The 14627-nt window shown below is 48.8% G+C and overlaps 1 protein-coding gene across 4 annotated transcripts in view; it reads right to left on the reverse strand.

Moving 5' to 3' along the window:
* WWC1 (WW and C2 domain containing 1) overlaps window positions 1–14627 on the reverse strand; it is a 149274-nt gene that overhangs the window by 7937 nt on the left and 126710 nt on the right. For all 4 annotated transcript variants that reach the window (XM_025867074.2, XM_073890163.1, XM_025867073.2 and 1 more), the window contains exons 18-20: window positions 8684–8786; window positions 7284–7448; window positions 1245–1337 (exon numbers count right to left, since the gene is read on the reverse strand). In XM_025867074.2, coding sequence (XP_025722859.1) covers window positions 1245–1337; window positions 7284–7448; window positions 8684–8786 — 361 coding nt within the window. The remainder of the gene's footprint in view (window positions 1–1244; window positions 1338–7283; window positions 7449–8683; window positions 8787–14627) is intronic.

Consider the following 14627-nt stretch of genomic DNA (forward strand, 5'->3'; position numbering starts at 1 on the left):
GGGGGGGGGGGCGCGGGGAGCAAGCAGGTGCTTCCAGAGGCATTTCTCCAGGAGTGGATCATGGAACACCTGCTCCAGAATACTCCAGGGAGCTTATTAAAATGCAGTTTCTAGGACCCCACCCCTGCTGTCTGAATGAGACTGTCTGGGAGTGTGGTCTGGGAAATGTGCATTGTCAGTAACCTCCCCAGAAGACTCTCGGTGCTCCAGACACTCTGCAGCACCAACTACAGCAGACAGCGGTGGAGGGAGGGACCCCAGGCCGGCAGTTGGCCAGTCTTGTCACCGGAGGCCATGTCCATATTCCCCTGCAGCCAGCTGTGTGCACCCTCTTCTGTGTGGCTTCCTTTCTCCTGCACTCTCTAGTTCTGGAGACTTGGGGGCACAGTGGTGACAGACAAAGGACCTACTCCTGACTCTGCTGTTAGTAGCAGGTCTGTGGGAGGTCTGTGGGAGGGGTGGAGGAGCCTTCCCCTGCCTGGGGCTGTTGGCACTCTCTCCCAGCATGTTCCTTTTGTTTTGCTCTCTCTACCTGTCTTTCTGACATTCCAACTCCTGTTTCTTCTGGTTCTGCAAACTCCCCAGAACTACTGTAGTCTTTCTATGCTGACAGCCCAGAGTGGGAAGGGCCCGTTTGCATTTCTGTACCTCTGACTCGTAACAAAGCGCACACCAGGAGTCAGTCCTTTGCCTAAGACTGTCCCACCCAGATCTCTGAGCCAAGACTCCCTAAGGCAGGGGGAGATTTCTCTGCAAAGGCAGGCTGTGGCCTCTTCCCGGTGCTTTTCCAGCTGGACGGAGAGAAGCCCATCTACACCTCCCCACTTCCGGTGGCGGCTTGGAGGTATCTGGCTTCTCTGCCAGCAGGGAGGGCTGTCAGAACCTTTGCTCAGTCAGCTGGATGACACACTGAGCAGAGTTGTGTGAGGAGAGGCAGCTTCCATCAGTGACTGGGACACCTTGAGTTGGTTAGTTCTTAGTGACTTTGATTTCTACCCCAGAAGATAAGGCCAAGAACGCACACCCCGGACCTAACCTATTCATCATCATCCTAAAGTTACATTTACCCTTGGGCACCTTCCCCAGCGCCTACACAGGCCTTACAGTTCATAACCACCATCACGCTTGCAAAAGCAACCTTCTTCACACCACTGGCTGAGAACAAACGGTCAGACACGGGGGCATGCGCCTGGGGAGATGACTGTGGGGCAGGCGTACGAACAGCTCTGCGGTGGCTGTCTTACCCGCTTCATCCGGACACTGCGCCGCTCCAGGGAGTTTCGAACAAAAGGTGGCTTCTTGGACAGCGTCGAGCTGTCGCTGTCACTTCGGTTCAGCTGCAGGAGAAAAGTCCTGGGAAGTTAATTAGAACTCGAGTACCTCCGGAAGGCACACTGTGGCCAGAAGGGTGGCGGGGTTCCCAGGTGGCTGGCAGTGCCATGGGGTGGGCACCAGATAGTGTGATTCCAGGATCTAATGCCCGCCGCCCCCCCCTCCCCCGGACCTACCACGCCAGGGCCTGTTTGCACCAACTCTTCCCTGTCACCCATGGAGCTCGGATGGAGCCACCGGCAAGATACACGTGTCCGAAATGTCCAAGATAAGACACGCAGACAGGCTCTGGGAGCTCTCCCCTGCTCGTGTACTCTCCCCAGAGGGCCAGTACTCCACCTCCGTGGCCGCAGATCGTGCTTTTGTACCAAGAGTGCCCCTGACAGAGGGGGGCCGGCGAGGGAGGCTGCAGTGACAGCACATCCCAGGGTACGCAGCACAGGGGCTTCTTTCTCAAGTCACATTTGCAAGGCGGTGCGATCGCCACGGGCTGATGCAACAGAGCCCCGTCGCTCTGGCAGCTGTCTGCCCACTTCTCTGCTCTCTCCCGAGAAGCTGTCTGTGCCGTTACTTTTGTGGTTATTGATAATTATTGGTAATAATGCTATTAATAGTTCTGCAGTGTCGATGGGCAAGGCAACCCCGGGGACGTAACTGACAAAAGCTACCGCAGGAGGCAGAGTCCGGACGGGAACCAGAAAGAGAATAACAGAAGCGGTCCTAACGATGTGTGCCATGTGCCTCATGGACAGCTACGTTTAATCCTCAAACAGTCCTAATGGAGGGAATTGAGGCCCAGGGAGATTAAGAAGCTTTTATAAACCACAAGGCTGGTGAGCATCAGAACGAGAGTTGAACGTCTAGTCAGTCTGACTCTAAGGCCAGGTCCTCTCCTGGCCCCCGGGATGCACGGAGGGCTCAGAGATGAAACGAGGTACAGATGGAGGCACAGGCCATCTTGACGGGCGTGGGTTTGTACAAGCGCACTGGCTGGATATCATACCAGGAGGGGGCTCTATCCCACACGGCTCCGATCCAAAGGTGACGCTCACGGACTGCGTCATACCAACTAGACTTACTCATCAGGATGACTGACCCTTAGGTTATAGCCATTCACGGGTCAATGATGATGTTAGAGAAGAGTGATGGAAACCACATTAGATCCTTCAACTTATCTTTTCCTAACGTAAAGATGTTTTGCTACATTTAATCTCAGCCATGGTAGAGAATATCGGTGCTCTGTTATATTTCCATGTAATAACTATGGAAACCAGGAACAAAGAGGTGAAATAACTGGCAGTCACAGGCAGCTAGTTTGAGAATGAGAACTTTGGAAGAACTGTATTCATCAGGTCAGGGTGAGCCGACCAACGTGTGTGACAGCACCGCTGGGAACTAGGTAGGTGTCAAATACACAGGGGCTGTGGAGAGCTGGAGGGAGTATAATACATTGTCCCTATGCTCATGGACTTCAAGTTCAGCGGGGGGCCCAATTCAGGGAAACTAACCAAATGACACCAGGCTGTGCTGAAGATCAAAGAAGGGTGAAGCCAGCAGAGGACACCTGGTATGCAGAAGTGTGGCATCAGGCCAGCAGAAGAGACAAGTCTTAAGTAGCCTGGGGGACGGCAAAGGAAGTCCTTTGGGCGGTGGCTCTGAGTGATAGAAAGGCCGTGGACTCTGCAGTCAGACTCCTGGCTTTGCACCCAATAAGCTGTGTGACCCAGAGCAAAGTGCTCTGACTTTCTGAGTCTCAATTTCCGCATCTGTGAAACGGGGCAGACACCATGTGCGTTGCAGGGCTGTTTCTGAGATTAGATGACACAGAAAACATGTGCTTTTTTGTGGGAAAGGTTGCTGCTTAGCATCCCAAACTCCATCCCATGGGTGGGGAAATCCCCAGCTTAGGACTCAAGGTGGGAGACACAGCCCACCTTCCATCAAGGAAGCTGGCAGTGCCGGAGTCTACCTTTCCCAGCCTTGCTTGCAGCTACCAGCAGGCACAGGACCAGGCTCTGCCCATTGGGGGCAACTGCCTCAGGCCTTGGATCACAACCTGGTTAGCTGGACCCAATGCTCTGTTACTGGGCCTCTCGGAGCTGATGAGCCCACCTGCTTTTGTTCCATGAGCAGGCCATATCTGTATCTCAGGGAGGGAAGGAGGGGTGGTGGCAACAGGCAGAGCTGCTCTGGCCTCCTGCAGGGCAGGAGCCTCTGGGGGAGGTACTGATGTCGAACCCGGCAGCAGCAGTGGGACCAGCTGGGCCAGGCTTAGCAGCAGCACTGCTAGTAACCTCAGCTGACAGGCTCTGTGGGCTATTTTGCTTGGGGTCTGGCCTGCCCTCTTCCCATCTGATTTCTGAGGCTGGTTCTGCAGCCTTCCAACCCTTCCAATGAAGATGTGAGCTACTTGGTTTCTTTTCCAAAAGATTCTTTCCCGCATCTATTGCTCACAGTCTGTTTCTTTTTTTATTTTATTTTATTTATTTATTTTTAAGATTTTATTTATTTGACAGCGAGAGCACAAGCAGAGGGAGAGAGAGGGAGAAGCAGGCTCCCCGCTGAGCAATGTGGGACTCAATCCCAGGATCCTGGGATCATGACCTGAGCCGAAGGTAGCCGCTTAACTGACCGAGGCACCAGGCGTCCCTCTCACAGTCTGTTTCTGTTGCTTCCGTTAAGAACCTGACTGGCATAGGCCTGGATACCAGAAGTAGAGTGCTGTAAGTCCCAGACTGGGAAACATGGAGATGTGTCCCAGAGGGTAGGTTGGGGCCCAGACCCCAATATTTCCTGTTGGGAATTTGGTCGTACTCATTTTGTGGGTTCAAAACGGAGGGTTAAGTCGTTACCAGACTATATGCCAACAGAATTTTAGGGGAAATGATAGGAAAAAATTCAGGATATTGTACCACTGGCTTCTTCCTGCAGGCTTCAGTAAGATTTTACACGAAAGAGAGAACCTTGGGCTGAAGTAGGACAGTCAGAAAGCAAAAAAGGAAAAATACAGGCACCTCTGCTTTCTGAAAGTTCACGTGACATCGCTTTGCTTTCATAAAAGACCCACATTAGTCCCTGTTTTCGCTAGCCAAAAGAAATGTGAGGAGGATTTTCACTTTTATGAAAAAGACAAAACATAGAACAACACTCAGTGTCTGTTTTGTAGTGAGCCCTTATGGAGGCAGCCGCACCCGGAGCAGGACGGGGCACCACCACGCTCTTTCCTCAGCAGTACGCTGAGCATCTCAGCATCCAGCTCCCATAGCTTTGAACCCTGTCTGTGAGCTTCTGTGCTTTATCTTGATTTATGTTGTGCATCTTTTAGTGAGCCGTGTCCCAAGGTATCAGAAAAGCCTGAGAGAGGTTATTTTTTAGGTCTGGGAATGCTGAAAAAAATTTTCCATAAAAATGAATGATAACTGCTTCTCCACTTTACATCACTTTGGCTTTGCTGTAAGAGAGGCCCTTTCTGCCTGTTGCATGGGATGCACGCTGCCTGGGGAGGATTTCTTAATTTGCAGCCTTGCAGGGTTGGAATTTGGTCCAGATAATGAAACATGGGAAGGGCCCCCCCCCCCCCCCCCCGTGGTGCTAGGTGTGTTACAGATGCTTAATAAATAGCATCGGAGCTCCTGGTTATTTGAAGATGCCAATCCTGGGAAAGGGCCACTGAAAGCGAGTCCATCTAAACAGGGGACCAGGGATGCCTGGGTGGCTCAGTCAGTTAAGTGTCTGATCCTGGGATCCTGGGATCGAGTCCGGCATTGGGCTCCTTGCTCAGCAGGGAGCCTGCTTCTCGCTCTGCCTGTTCTGCCTGCCACCGCTTCCCCTGCTTGTGCGCTCTCTCGGACAAATAAATAAATAAATAAAATCTTAAAAAACAAAACAAAACAACAACAAAAAAACAACAACAGGGGACCAGAATCTTATAGTAAATATTGGGGAAAGAAACTTTGAGTCTTTAGTTGGAAAGGGGAAACACTTTATAAAAGTTATATCTTCTGTCTTCCATTTGACAAAATTACAACTGCATTCTAATTCTGACGAAAAAGAATGAATCAAACACTAATTTCTTTGGTGTGATTTTTCTGATGAGTGATCTTCTTTACTTTGTATTTGAATTCCATTGCACAGTCATAAAACTGGTAATTCTGCCCAAACCAGAAGGTTTCATCCATTATCCTAAGGGCTTTTCTAAATCCTTCAAATTATTCACATTTGCAACATGAGTTGGATTTTTCTCTTCTTCAGCTGTGAGCTGGCTTAACTAGCAGGATTCTACACCTGTGATTCAGGAATTCCTTAACATCAACATTACACTCAGTGACTTCAGGAAACTCTGTACCTTTGTACCTTTCCCAAGATATGCAGCCAACGTGCAGATGCTTACAAGCTCAAACAATTAGCTAGAGGTGTGACACAGAGGGGAGGGATTTATGTTATTTCTGGGAGGGACTAGGGGAATGTTTTTGTGGGGAATAACTGGTAAGTAGCTAGTAAGTTGGTGACACTGCCATATTATGAAAAAATTAGCTTCTCTACTCAATCTTATAATTTTGGCCATGGATACTGAATATCAGATATTTATTTATTTATATTTTAAAGATTTTATTTATTTATCTGATAGAGAGGATGGGAGAGAGAGAGAGAGAGCATGAGGCAGGGAGGGTCAGAGGGAGAAGCAGACTCTCCACTGAGCGGGGAGCCAGATGCGAGACTCGATCCCGGGACTCCAGGATCATAACCTGAGCCGAAGGCAGTTGCTTAACCAACTGAGCCACCCAGGCACCCCTGAATATCAGATATTGAAAGTGCCCCTCAATATCCCCTCTGCCTCCCAAATTACAATAGAAGGGTAAGTGGCAGGTTGATGATATAGCCTGGGTTCCATGGGCTTCTCCTTCTATGATGACTTATTGGAACACTAGACAGGGAAAGTTCTGTCTATGCTTCTAGTTAATGTTTGGGGTTCTCCATGGCAGAGGGTAAGGAAGGATGTTGACCCAGGACTGCGGTGAGGTGGGCATGTGTCCTACCTGCGCCACCCCTGAGGGAGGCTGGGACCCCCTCAGGTGTGGTAAGTGCTAAAACGTTCCATTTACAGTAGAATGAGAGAAGGAGGCCGGCCTAGGTGGGGTAGCCTAATGAGATGGATACATAGGGAAAGGTGCGAGGGAGCAAAAGCCTACCGTAGGACTTCTCCGCTCCAGTGCAGCCTGTAAGAGAAGGCTAGCAACCAGAACAGGTAAAGAGGGCCAGGTGGCCAGGCTGAACTCGACAGCCTGCCCTCTCCAATCAGCCAGTCATCTAAGGGTAGCTGCTTAGCTCCAGCCAACTGCCGCCGTCAGAGAATGTGCAGCCCATGGGGGCAGGCAGTTTCTTTTTTTTAAGAGAAACTAGAATTTTATGTGAAATCTCTTCATTTTTATTTTATTTTTAATTGCGTTCCCTAAGTTTTAAAGGTCAGCAACAGGCTTAATGAAAACCAACCAACCAACCTGTGGCTAAATAGTACAGGCACGTTGCCTTTTTGCAACCTCAGGCTACACGCTAGGATCACCCTGGAAGTGGGGAAGAAATGCCCACTCAGGGACAGTGAGTCATCAGTCTGATCTTAGCAAGTGGTCGTGTAGAAGGGAAGGGCAGGCTGTGAAGAAGAAGGAGGGGAGGGCTGGATGGAATGACAAAAAAAAAAACCAAAACAAAACAAAACATTGGGCTTGTACAGGTTACCAAGCTTTTCCTATATTTTATCTAATTCAATCCCTAAAACAGTCCTTTTAAGTTGGTGTATTAACTCCACATGCACTGAGGCATTAACTCACCTGAGGACAGCTGACAAAGTAAGAGTCATCAGAATATGCACCCAGAACGCTGTGAGGTCCAAGGCTCTCACTACTCCTCGGGAAGCAGGTGTTCGGGGAGGAGGGCAGTATCACGCATTTGCTTACCCGGCACACATACTGGCTTTGGGGTCCTGGGGAGAAGGTCTTAGAGCGGATGATAGTGCTCCCTCGAAGAAAGGGCCCTGGGGATGGTGCGCCCACCCGGCGGTCCTTGGGCCGCACCACTGTGGGAGATGGGGCTGGGGTCTCTGTGTTGGTCTCTTTGTCCACCTGAAGAAGAAGTCAGAGCTCTGAGGCCACTCGTATCCACACTGTCTCGGCCACCCAGCTGAGACTCGTGGGGCAGACTCCCCAGCCGCTCCCCACTCCCGTCATCTGGACTTTGACCCCACAGATAACAGCTGGGGGCTTCGTAGGCCCTCGCCCTGACAGCCAGGACAGCACCCAAGGCCCCAACTACTGGGCCCCTATTCCTCCACGTGGGTTGGAGCATATTCAGTCCCCAAACAAGCTCACTGAGCAGTGTAAGGATGGATGCCCTTGACTTCATACCCTCTAGACATCTATGCCAACCACATTTTGACAAAGCCACACCCAAGGCCTCCAGTGCTGCAGCCAAGAACTGCAGATACTTCCCTGGAATTATGGAGGCAATCCACAAATCTCAGCCTTTCAACTCGGTGAGCAGGTTTTCTACTGTTCTTTTACAGCGGTCACCAGGAAAAGACAAACAAACGAGAACACCTGAATGCAGGGCCCTGTTAGCCTACAGTGCCTTTGTGTAATTTTGAAAAAGGCAGCCCTTCTGGCTGGAGAGACTCCAAAAAGACTTTCCTCTGGGTGTGGAGCAGTTGGAAGGCGGCCCTAGGTTCTTCTCCAGCCCCTCTTGGCCGGGCACCTTTGTGCAGTGCGCAACCCGCAGCTCCACCCCCAAGTGCCCTGCTCGCACACAATATAGGGTGCTCTATTTCCTGCCGGTGGAAAAGACAGAGAGATCTCTATGCAGAGTGAAAGTGAATCTGGCTATCGTGTGTAACCCTAGCGCAGCAGAGGTGGCAAGGGGAGCTTGACTGGACTCCTTTTTCCTATTGGACTTTGGGCAGACCCAAACAAAGAAATACATTCCTTTGAAACCTTAGAACCTGTCAGTCAGGTTGGTATTACTGTATCCATTTTAGAGATGAGGAAAGGAAGGCTGGAAGGGATGAAGTCACCCGCCTAAGACTACACAGCCAGAGAGCAGAGCCAGCATCTGAACCCAGACCCATCTGGTTATAAAGCGTGAGGTCAGTCCAGAGAACCAGGGCAGCCGCAGAGGGCAGGAGAGAGGAGGGGACAGCCAGTTTACTGTCACTGAGATGACCTGCAGTACAGGCAGGGATGCTCCTATGCAGCCTTCTGCAGGTCACCCCATTCTGAGGGCCCATCCCCTGAGGCTGGAGAAGGCCAGGCACCGAGGGCTATTTCCCCAAGACAGCCCTTCCTGTCTCTCTGGGCCTGCCTACCTTTAACGCTGGGCACTCGCCCCTAGCAGGTGAGACTTTCTCAGTGAAAACCTCCTCCTCCGCCACTGCCGGCACTTCGTTCTCGCTGGTCTCCTCGTACCTCCTGTGACGACAAAGAGCTTCGGTTACCTGCCCAGAGACCACTCTGATCTGCTCACTTGCCTCTAAATGCACCTAGGGCAGAGCTTCCAAGCCTTCTCACAGTTGAGGACACATTCAAACAAACAAAACTCGGTGAGGTCTAACTGACATACAACACAAAGCATTTCCATTGTACAGTTTCATCTGACCGATGTATTACCCCGTGTAACCACTACCACACTTGGGATACAGAACATTCCATTACCCCAAAAGGTTTCTTGCACACTATTTAACCTTGCCCTACCCCCAGCCCACCCCTGATCAGCTTTTTGTCACCGTAGATTGAGTTTTCTATCATTTCATATACATGGAATCAGACAGTATGTGCTCTTTTGTCTCTGGCTTCATTTTCTCCATCTAAAGTTTCTAAGATTCAACTATGTGGGTGCCTGTATCAACAGTTCACCCCTTTTTATTCCTGAGTGGCATTCTCAATGGAATGGATACATCACAATTTGTGTAACTATTCATCTATCTGGTGATGAACATTTGAATGGCTTCCATTTTTTTTTAAACCTTGAGAGATTTTCGTTTATTTGTTTATTTATTTGAGAGAGAGCACAAGAGGGGGGAGGGTCAGAGGGAGAAGCAGACTCCCCGCTGAGCAGGGAGCCCGATGTGGGACTCGATCGCGGGACTCCAGGATCATGACCTGAGCCGAAGGCAGTCGCTTAACCAACTGAGCCACCCAGGCGCCCTGGCTTCCATTTCCCGGCAATTATGAATAAAGCTTCTTTTTTTTTTTTTTAAGATTTTATTTATTTCAGAGAGAGAGAGAGAAAGCACATAAGCAAAAGGGGGGAGGGGCAGAGGGAGAAGCAGACTCCCCGCTGAGCAGGGAGTCCGATGTGGGGCTTGATCCCAGGACTCCCGGATTAAGATCTGAGCCAAAGGCAGACGCTCAACTGACTGAGTCACCCCAGCGCCCCACTCCTTTTTTTTCAGATATTTTATTTATTTACCTGGGAGAGAGCTAGAACACAGAGGGAGAGGGAGAAGCAGGCTTCCTGCTGAGCAAGGAGCCCGACGCGGGGCTTGATCCCAGGACCCTGTTATCGGACCCTGTTACGACCTGAGTCAAAGGCAGCCGCTTAACTGACTGAGCCACCCAGGCGCACCCCCCCCCTTTTTTCCTGTATGGCTATCCAATGGTGTTCTGGCACCATGTGTTGAAAAGAGTTTAGTTTTGGTGATACTTTTCATGATTATTCTTTCCCTTTGGACTCCAGGGTTGGGAGGAGTTGTTGTGACAAATGGACTGCATTTGTTAATTACTAATTTATCTTTAGTCCCATCTTCTCAAAGACATAAATAATCACCAGGCTTCTGATCAGCAGGAGACAGTGTTGCCATACTGAGCTGAAAGAATTCGAGCCAAAAGCAGAGAATATGACATCCTGTTAGCTGGCTCAGTGAGACTGTGGACAAGCATAAAATCTCCCTTGGGATTTTCCTGGATCTCCAGGCCCAGCCACAGGACTAAAACCTCCCTTGCCCTTAGATGGGGACCAGTGCTAATGGACACCCCTTGCTCTCCCTCCTTTGCCCCACAGCTTCTTGATCTACTCATAAAAGGGCCATTAAACATGGGAATGTACGACGAGCACCTCCCTAAGAATTTGGCAGATGCCACATTAACCAGCATTTACTGAAGGCTTAATAAGCACCAAGTGCTATGCTAAGGCCTTACAAGAACACTGAAAGCAATTACTGTTTCCATTTTACAGATTCAAAAGCTGGGGATCAGAGAGTTTCTAGGCCCTGTCCAGTGTCACAGACCACTAAGGGGTGCAGCCAGGTTTCCCGTCCAATCTGTCCAACTCCACTAAGTGCTTGACCACTATGGAAGTCTTTTCTTTTTGACCATGAATCTGATCTAAATATTTCTGGAAAGGGGAAAAAAAAAACTCAATTGTCAAGACAAACATGATTAAAGTAGACAACATCTTCTCACCTTTTAGAGTGGCAAAATATATAGATATGAGATCATATCAAGTGCTGGTGAAGGCATGGGAAATAGGCATATCCCTGCAGGGAGTGTACCTCAGAGCAGCCAATTTGCACTCTGAAGTCAGTTTAGCAGTATCTGCTAAAATAAAATATGTACGTATTCTTGATTAAGTACTGTAGTTAGATTATATTGAGCATCAGAGAGGGTGTAGGCTTAAGGGTACTCTTAATCACTGCTGGTGGGAGCATTTACTAGTACAATCTTATTTGAGAACTATTCTGCAATGCCTATTAAAATATAAAGCACACGTGCCCTGGGACCCAGCAATGCCATCTCTCGACCTCTGCTCTGGACGGATGGACAGACGGGGACGGACACACACACACACACACACACATCCCAAGGAGGCAAACATAGGAGTTTGTGATTGCACTGTCTGTGATTACAGTCTCTTATATTTTCTAATACTCTTAGAGTTTTGTTTTGCTTGTGGATCTTAAAAAAAAAAAAAATCCAGGCTTGTAATTTTATGCACTAAAGAAACCTAAACAAATAAAAAGAGGGAGTAACTATGGCACCCTGGCCCTTGGGTACTGAGAGAGACGGAGCAGAAATTAGAACAGGGCCAGTCTTTGGGGGACCTCCGCACAGGACTCTGGAGCAGAACAGGCACAGCAAAGCTAGTTAACATTCCAGGACCAGAAGAAGCCTCCAGTCTGCGGGGAGGGGGGCTGCAGATGGATTTACTCCAGTACAGCAGCTCTGGGATTCCTGGTCCTCTTTGTGAGTCCCTGTCTAGGGAAGTTTGAATGGCAGGGGTGGGGAGAGAGGGGGCCGCAAAGGGGGAGAGAGAACAGAAGGCAGTTGCTAGGGGATGGCTTGAAAAGTCTCACCACAAGCTTGGAATTTGGCAGAAACCACTGATCTTGTGCCAGGGTTTTGGAAGACAGGTCCTGGGCCTATTTCCGGCAGCAGACCTTTGCACAGACCAGCCCAGCCCTGCCCAGCAGTGTGCCACAGAGAGGGAGAGAAGGAGAGGGAGGGGGAAGGAAAGGGGAGGTAGGAAGGGATGGAAAGGGAGAGGAGGGACAGCGAAAGAAAGGGACACAGGGAGAGAGAAAGAAGGAAAGAGAGAAATTGAGACAGTTGAGAGGCAGCCCTACAGCAAACAAATGAACATACGAAAATTCAGGAACCTTGCCCTACCCTTTATCACATGGAGAAATAAAACGGTAAAAGAGAAAAGAGGGGTGAGGCTGTGGGCCAGATCTAACCCATTGCCAGTTTTGGACAGCCCAAGCTATGAGTGGCTTTTATATTTTGAAATGGCTGGAAAAAAAATATCCAAAAGAAAATGATATTTCATGACCTGTGCAAATTATATGAAATTCAAATTTCAGCATCCGTAAGTGAAACTTCAATGGCAGAGACATGATGGTTGGTGCATGTACCATCAAGGGCTCCTTTTACAGCACAACCACAGAGATGAATAGATGCACCAGAACCCGCATGGCCCACGAAGCAGAGAGTTACTATCCGGCCCTTTCCAGAAAACATTTGCTGACCCCTGGAGTAAAAGATATTATGGAAAGGCCCTTTCTGAGACCAAATGTATAACCGGGGGCTGTAACAGAATAATACAGAAGAGCTACTGAGTGTTTCCTGTGGGATAAAGTCTGTGCTAAGTGCTTATCATGCATAATTCTATTGAGTCTACAAAATATCCCATGCGTTGTGGCCACTCTTTAAATCTGTATTTCATGGAGGCGGAAATGGAGGTTTAGAGCCATGGCTGTCAGCCCTCACTGCATGTTAGTGTCACCCAGGGAGCTTTTTTAAAACTCACTGGTGCTCGGGCCTCACCCAGACCAAGGATCCCACAGGAAGCTGACTGAGCAAGACCCCGAATCCCTAGCTATCTGAGTTCAGAGCACATGCACTAAAGCCTGACCATACTTCCTCCCGGAGGGCAAAGTCACAGGTTCTGGTTGTTTCTGAGATGGGATTTGCCTTCTCCCTTCCTAGCTGGTAGTTAACAGACTCCCTTCTTATTTTCCGAGTGATAATTTCTACCATCTACTGAGCATCCACCATGAGCTTTGCGCTTTATCTCCATGACGGTGGCTTTCCCTTCAACCGTCTGCAGTTAAGCCCACGCAGCCGGTGTGATACCCCGCTTTTCCAGACGAGGCTCCGACGAGGTTAGATGACTCGTCTGACAGCAGCTGCCCTTGCAGTGGAGGGCAGTGGCCGGGAGGAAGCCCACCATGGGGCTCTGGAGAGCCGGTTATGCTCTGCTTCTGGATTTGGATGCTGGTCACATGGGTACGTAGGTTTCTGAAAATTCACTGAGCTTTACGCTCAGGGGACCTTTTATGTAAGCGTGTCATACTGCAAGAAAAAGTTAAAGATGCTTTGCCAAAGGTGACCAAAACAGGACAAAGCTAAGGTTTGGTCTTAGCTGGTCTATACCATTGTTTCCTAAATGTGTGAGGAGACCTCTCTTTTGGGATACAAGAGACTGAGCAGCCTCGAAGCACACCGAGAGAAAGCTGTCTCCAGTTCTCCTTTGGACACCGAGGAGAAGTCTCTCTGGCAGCGCATGTCTTTAATATTGCCGGAACACTGACTAATCTTCCTGTTTAACAGTGAGAGAAGACTTCAGGCCCGGAGCCTTAGTGAGCGGTAGGTCTAGGTGGGCTTTATACTCTTGCTTGATTTTCATTACATTTAATTTTCCAGTTACCTTCTGAAGCAGACTTGGTTCATGGCCTACCCAGGATCCACTTCCACTTTCTTCCTTGGTAACAGAACCCTGATTTTTGTACCCAACTTCACAGACCTCATTTCCCAGCCTCCCTTGCAGTTAGGTAGGCCAAATGGCTAAGCTTGGCCAATGAGAATCAAGCAGAAATTGCTGGGTGGGACTCTGAGGAATGCTCCGTGGTTAAAAGGCATATAGGCACATCTTTTGTCTTTCTACTTTTCTGATGCCTGCTTGATGGCTGGTGACTCAGCAGCCATTTTGAGCTATAAAGCAGCCTCGGTGATGGCAGTCACCCAGTAAGAAGAGCAAAGTGGAAGGAGAGGAGGAGCCTGAGCTCCCAGCAACACCATAGAGCTGACAGATGAGCCTGCGACTCCTTCTTCCCATTCTTTGTAAGTAACAAAGAAATAAACTATCTTAATTTAAGCCTATTATTTCTACTCTCTGTTCCTAACAGTCAAATGCGATTCCTTACTGAAACATCTTCAATTTATGGCAGATTATACTTACTTTCAATATATAGTAATTTTTTTTTTTTACCAAAATACATGTAAGTGAGTAAACACAGACACTAATACATGAACTAGCACGAGTGATTTATAGATCACAAAATGACCAATTGGGATGAAATTCTGGGAAACCATCATATCAGGCTATATGCAGTTGACCTTGGAACAACATGGGTTTGAACTGCACAGGTCCACTTATATATGGATTTTTTTTGATAAATATACTACAGTGCTGGATACATATTTTCTCTTCCTTATGATTTTCTTAACATTTTTTTTTCTTAGGGGCACCTGGGTGGCTCAGTCGGTTAAGTGTCTGCCTTCGGCTCAGGTCATGATCTCAGGGTCTTGGGATCGAGTCCCGCATCAGGCTCCCTGCCCAGCGGGGAGTCTGCTTCTCCCTCTGCCTGATGCTCCCCCTGCTTGTGCTCTCTCTCTCTCTCTCAAATAAATAAAATCTTTTAAAAAACAAATTTAAAAAACCTTTTTTTTCTAGCTTACTCTCTTGTAAGAATATAGTTTATCATAGATATAACATACAAAGTACGTATTAATGCACTGTTTTTTTTTTTTTTT

This window comes from Callorhinus ursinus, unplaced genomic scaffold, assembly GCF_003265705.2.
Source record: "Callorhinus ursinus isolate GAN/ISIS: 27379988/994484 unplaced genomic scaffold, GSC_fseal_2.0 scaffold3, whole genome shotgun sequence".
In the NCBI taxonomy this organism is placed as follows: Eukaryota; Metazoa; Chordata; class Mammalia; order Carnivora; family Otariidae; genus Callorhinus; species Callorhinus ursinus.